This window comes from Lissotriton vulgaris, chromosome 6, assembly GCF_964263255.1.
Source record: "Lissotriton vulgaris chromosome 6, aLisVul1.2, whole genome shotgun sequence".
Classification (NCBI taxonomy): Eukaryota; Metazoa; Chordata; class Amphibia; order Caudata; family Salamandridae; genus Lissotriton; species Lissotriton vulgaris.
In genome coordinates this window covers 1,012,559,779-1,012,565,778 of record NC_141694.1, presented here as the reverse complement: position 1 = coordinate 1,012,565,778, position 6,000 = coordinate 1,012,559,779, and the positions used below count along the sequence as shown (strand labels likewise).

At 44.7% G+C, this 6,000-nt stretch overlaps 1 protein-coding gene across 1 annotated transcript in view; it reads left to right on the top strand.

Annotated features, from left to right (window-relative positions):
* Positions 1 to 2,511: 2,511 nt before the first annotated feature.
* Positions 2,512 to 6,000, top strand: part of EDARADD (EDAR associated via death domain) — a 929,681-nt gene continuing 926,192 nt past the window's right edge. The window contains exon 1 of the mRNA XM_086925336.1: positions 2,512 to 2,566. Within this exon, the coding sequence (XP_086781462.1) occupies positions 2,564 to 2,566 (3 nt within the window). The 5' untranslated portion in view covers positions 2,512 to 2,563. The remainder of the gene's footprint in view (positions 2,567 to 6,000) is intronic.

Here is a 6,000-nt window from a genome sequence, read left to right as displayed (position 1 = left end):
ACTGTGATAATTTCATTATCTTCCGACCGGATTGGTATGGTCATCTTACCACTCAGCGGCAGAGGTGAGTCGCTCCCATACGCAAAGCGCTTCATCCTGGATGGTGTCTGCTCAGGCTTGGGTTGCAGTTTATGGTATTGCTGTACCCCCATGACATTCATGGAGGCCCCCATGTCAATAACCGCCTTTACCTCCGATCAGGCTATCTTTACGGTGCACATGGGCTGTGGTCTTTACTGTTTTTTCATTTCTTTGGTGAAGGAGACCGGGTAAGTCTTGGCATCATTGTCTTTGCTTGACGTGTCTTCCACTCAGTATGTTGCCTGTTCGGTTCGTTTGGCACTGCTTGACGTTGCCAATGAGGCGCTCGATAGGTGGCGCAGACGCAAAATGATTCAGAATACCGCAGTTGGAGCATGTTCGACCTTGGGCGGGGCATGCATGGGCTGGGTGTTCTTCGCGTCAGCAGTACCCACATTGGCCCTTCAGGGTTGGGGGGAGATGGCCTTGCGGTCTGCTCCCTCAGTGTCGCATCCTCACGGCATCCACCTTCTCTGTCCTAACAGTTGCATGTTTCTCTGGTGGCGCATCAGGGTAAGGTCCATCTCATTGGATCTGGCTGAGGAGAGGTTGTGTGTCCTAGCCAGGACCAGTATGTTGGTGAGGGGTATGTTGGACTGCCTCAGTATCAGTCCAAGCAGTGTCCTGCTGCAGACGCCCTTGATTATTAAGGCGCAAGTTTCTTCAGTGGCTTGGTCGTCCGTGACATAGGTGCCAGGCAGCGTTCTCAGTCGTGCGTAGAATGCATCAATCGATTCCCCTTCCCTCTCCCGGACTTGATGCAGCTTGAACCTCTCGAAGTTGGGGTTCAGCTGTGGGTCAAAGTGTGAGTTGAGCACCACTACTGTGGTATTGTCCGTTTCACAGCCCCGTCTGTCTCCCTTGTTGCTATGAAATAGTTTTCTAGCCACCCCATCCACGGCTTCCACTATGGGGATTCAGTGGTGGGGTCCGCTGCCTCGCTGAATGGGGGTAGGACCCCTGTTGGAGCGTGCTGGGTGATCACGTGGACAGGTTGTTGGTCAGCATTTGGCTGAGGTCTCACATTTTCTCCTCCTGGGGTATCGCTCCTGTATAGTAGGGGTGGCCTGTTTGGGGTTGTAGGTGCTGGCTGGTGGTGCAGGTATGTTCCTTTGTCCCAGGTGGGCTTGTGTGGCCAAACATGAGGAACAAAAGTCTTCTATTGGGCGACATCCCTTGTGTCTTCCTTTAAAGCTTGTCCTGCAGGTTGCACTCCTTTGGGGTGTCTCTAGTATGCTGGTTGCCTCCAGACACAAGATATGTGCTGCCTCCTCACTCTTGGTTTATAGGGCCCAGCACCAGTCTTGCATGCGAAGTTCAGCATGGTGGGGCCTCAAATTGCTCTTCTGGGCAGGGCCGAGCATTGTGCGCATGCAGGGAGAGGCCTTCAGCCACAGCCGGGGGTCGTGCTCTTATCCACTGCAGCTGATTGTCTGTGCACATCGACAGTCCTGCGGGCACCTCTCCTGCAGATTCTAAAGTCGGCATAGGCCGGCAAATGCAGGCGGCAATGCCTGCTCTTCCTAAGTGTTCAGGTTGTGTGTGCGATGTTGAGGGTGTGCTGCCGGCGCTGCAGTGATTGTGCAGGAGCGTGGATCCGGCTCCGCACTCGTGCCCAGTGTGATTTTGTGCACTGACGGGCGCTTGGGGCCTGGGCTATGCAGGTATTTGGTTAGTGCTGCTAATAAATTTCACATCCACACAGTGTGATAATCCGATCGCAAGGGGCCTCGGGCGACCATGGCTCCATGTATTGGCACGCCCAGACCACGCCTGATCCGAGCGCATGGGTGCAACACATCCAGCCCACGCTAGGGCCAAACCACTACAATGCTTACTTATTACAACCACAACGTCGGTAAAAGTGACGTTCCTTTGGTGGCGATTGGGGCTTGTACACATGTCCCAGAATTTATTGGTGACTAATCAAGCATTGTACAAACACCTTTCAGGTGTGAATATGTGGGATATAATGTCACTGGCACTATAGAGTAAAAAATTATGAGTTGCCACCTCAGTAATGTATAATAAAATGATTGAACAGGTCAACGCACTGTGATGTCTCATGTTCGTATTCCCTTATGTCTTGTTTGATTTATTCTGCCACCCCCCCATATGGCAATGCTGGTGTCCACCTATGCTCAGTGAGTTACTTACTCTGCAAAAGTTAGCAGTTTATGCTGTTTAGTGGCGATTTATCGGTGAGTTATAACGAGGGGTTAAAATGGAAGTGAAAGCAACACTGACCAACCATGTTGTATTTACTTTGTTGAACATAATTGGATAATAAGGCCAGTATTTTATAATTATTCCTTCCTTTTAAAATGTTTCAGAAATGCGCTTAGTTGGTGTTATATGTAAAGCTGAATAAAACGATTCACAAAATAAAAATAAAAAAAATACATGAAGGTGTTTGCTTTTGACAGATCATGCTGAAAACGAACCTGTTGAAGACACAGACCCCAGCAGTTTATCTTCACAAATGGTATGAAGAATGTTTTGTTTATTTTTTTTACAAAAGTGATAGATTAAAAAATATTCAATTTAACTTATCCATTAACTACGTTTTTATATTTTAGCTTTATTGATTCCATGAATGAAACTGTAGGGTACAAACCTCTTTATTTTAGTCTAAATGAGCATGTGTATTCACAAAATGTTTATCAGCATGTAGAACTTACAATGTAACTTTCATTTTTCTATGGGCAAATCAGCATACTAAGAATACAAATATTTAAGTGAGAAAACTTTGTTCAAAATCCATACATCTGCTAGCAAAAATCATTCAGTATTTTGTATTATCTGAAATGCCTAGTTGGACTAGTTTTTTTCATACATTAATATTACAGATTATTTATCATTCTCTGATTATACAAACAGATTGAGCATAAAATCAAACAGGGTAAATTTATGCTTTATGACCCCACCCTTCATAATTCTCCGCTGTTTTCCAAACAGTTACAAACAATGCTATTTTAAGTTAATGAAATCTGTATAGTACACAGTCAGCTATAACTATGATCTGTATGTGTGTGTATATTCACTGAAAAAAACATAGGTTTCAGGGACGTTATAGTTAGAAAATAGCATTTAAAAAACCTTTAAAATGCACTGAAAAAAACATAGGTTTCAGCGATGTTATAGTTAGAATTTAGCATTTAAAAAACCTTAGAAACTCACCGAAAAAACACAGGTTTCAGGGATGTTATAATTACACAACCAGAGAAATTCAGCCGTTATAGTTAGTTCTGCTGATGATATCACATAATACGTCACTCATGACATGGTCAGTGACATCACTGATGACATCTCAAATGACACCACTGATGACATCACTGATGACATCATCCAGTGGCTGAGTGTTTCTTAAAAGTTTAAATATGTTTAATATCTATACTAAACTAATAAAGAGAGAGCCCAAACTTTTGAGGCGGGTAATCTCAGGAACCACAGCACCAATCACAACACCCAATACAGCGTTGGAAAGGGCAGTTGCACCAGAAGAACATAGGCTATGCAGACGCCCACCATATACATTTAAAAGGTAAAAGAACCGTGCCAGCAAAGTAGTCCCTTTTGGGCGTGTCTGCGTTGTGCTGTGGGTGTGTGCTGGGGGCATGACAAATGCAGGGGGCGTATGGTACGTTCGCCCTTCATGCCATGTCTCATATCGTGTGCTGTGGGCGTGTGCTGGGGCGTGGGCGTGTGCGGGGTGCGGGGTGCGGGATTATGGGGAAAAAAAGCGCGAGTTGTGCCCAATATTTCATTGTGTTTTCTTTCCAGGTTCTGTACATTACAGCTCCGGGTGTGCTTGCCCCGCGCTCCCAGTGAAGTGCACCTGCTTTACTGTATGGAGGTCAGGCATGGCGCTATTCCCAAGGGCCAGAAGGAGCGCAAACAGGGGCCATTGTGCAGGAAATGTAATCTCGCCTTAACTTCCGGTGACGTCTGAAGCGCACACTGGAGATTTTCCACTTCTGTTGCGCACAGGCCTCGCGCCACGCACATCCGGCCACAAGGCCCGCCTCCACGGAAATAGCAAGAAAGGGACTATCCCTCCCCCGGGAATATGTGATGATATTCCGCAAACCAACATCCTGCATACCATCACTCCGCAATTTTTATAACGCGGGACTATTACTCGGCAAAGACATCATTTCTAAAACTTTTACAACGCATATGACTTTATCACGCATGCCATTATAACGCAAATGCATGTGTGGTAAAGTCATATACATTGTAAAAGTACATTATTAAAACATCAAATGTATGTTTGTATATATGTGTATTTATATATCAAGGCTCACTGCTCCAAAGTCCGGGGCACTCTTACAGCGGGTGCTAGTCCAAGCGCGTCAGAGCTTCGCGCTTCAAAATGTGAAAGCTCTCTCCCTCCCGATCCCGGGTGGAAATAAGGACAGCACACACGGGAATTCTCCTTAGAAGCAACTTTACTCGCACAGACGCGTTTCGGAAGCCACGCTTCCTTCCTCAATGTTTGTTACACCGCAACGCGCGATTAGGCGCCATTTTATTTCAAAATACACAAACAACTCACGATGGTAAGCATAGAGAGAGGACTGACGCGTGAGCGCCATCTTGCTAGTGCAAATAATTCTACAGTAGCATGACTGTGATTAAACAACACTCATTCATCTAGTGATTGCTGCTATTCATAATCATTTAAAGACCTCACACATTAAAAACGAGGAATTTACAAAGTAATATTGCCGTGGATCGGCAAATAACCCTCTCATTAATACGATGGGCAGTGGACTGAGATCTTGCCGTGGATCGGCCTGTGGCAACTCGAAGGTTGCCATTTAAATTTCCATTAGCCCCGTATATTAGTTTTTACCAATCAGTGTTGAATGATTAATTCCAAAATATTAAAAAAAAGTTGCAAAATATTAAACAGTAATCCTGAAAATACCAAAAGAAATAAGTACGTAGTGCAATATTTATCTGAACAATCAAAATCTCTCAGTTCATTCTAAAGCACTTAATAACCATTGTTCACAGAAAGACGCACATTGCAGAAACCATTATCATTTAGCTGTTATTACATTCGTGTCCACACTGGAGATACTGCATGGCATTGTTGTCACTTAGCTCCCTAAATGTACAGTCAATTCCTCCCCACAGTTCAATCCCAAGGGGGCCTTTGTTTGGCAGTCTATGATATAACGGGATTCTAACCTGCGAAGTTTTTGTAGTTTATCCCCTCCCCTGATGTTGTCAGAAATTGCATCCAGGCAGAAATACTGTAACAGGTTCCTGTCGCTCTTATGTTTGATGGAAAAGTGTCTTGCGACAGGGTATGTGAAATCTCTGTTTACTATGGCCCGCATATGTTCTAAAATGCGCAATTTCACAGGATTTATGGTGCTGCCTATATACCTGAGCCCACAAGGGCAGAGGAGGCAGTAGACTGCGAATGGGGAAGTGCAGGTAAGGAATTGCTTGATTTTCTTTTTGGTTCTACAACCCACGATTTCATAAGAATAAACCCTTTTACTATTGGCACAGGCCTTGCATCGACCACAGGGGAAGAAACCTTTTACGTCTTTCAGTTTGCCTGTGCGTGTGGGGATAGGTGACAGGTGACTATGTACCAAAGTATCCCTAAACGAACGTGCCCTTCTAAAAGTGATTAGGGGATTTGCAGGTATATCACTCCCTATGATATTATCCTTTTGCAGTATATGCCAATGTTTTTTCAGGATGTTCCTCAGTTGTTGACAATCTTTAGAGTATGGTGTAACCATCCTGAATTTTTCTACGTTGGTTGAGGGTTTATGTTTCTTAACAAACAGGGTCTGTCTGGGTTGTGTCCTTACCCTATCTAGGGTGTTCTGTAGCAGTTGCTTGCTATACCCCCTAGCCTCAAATCTGTCGATACTGTGTATTTATATATAT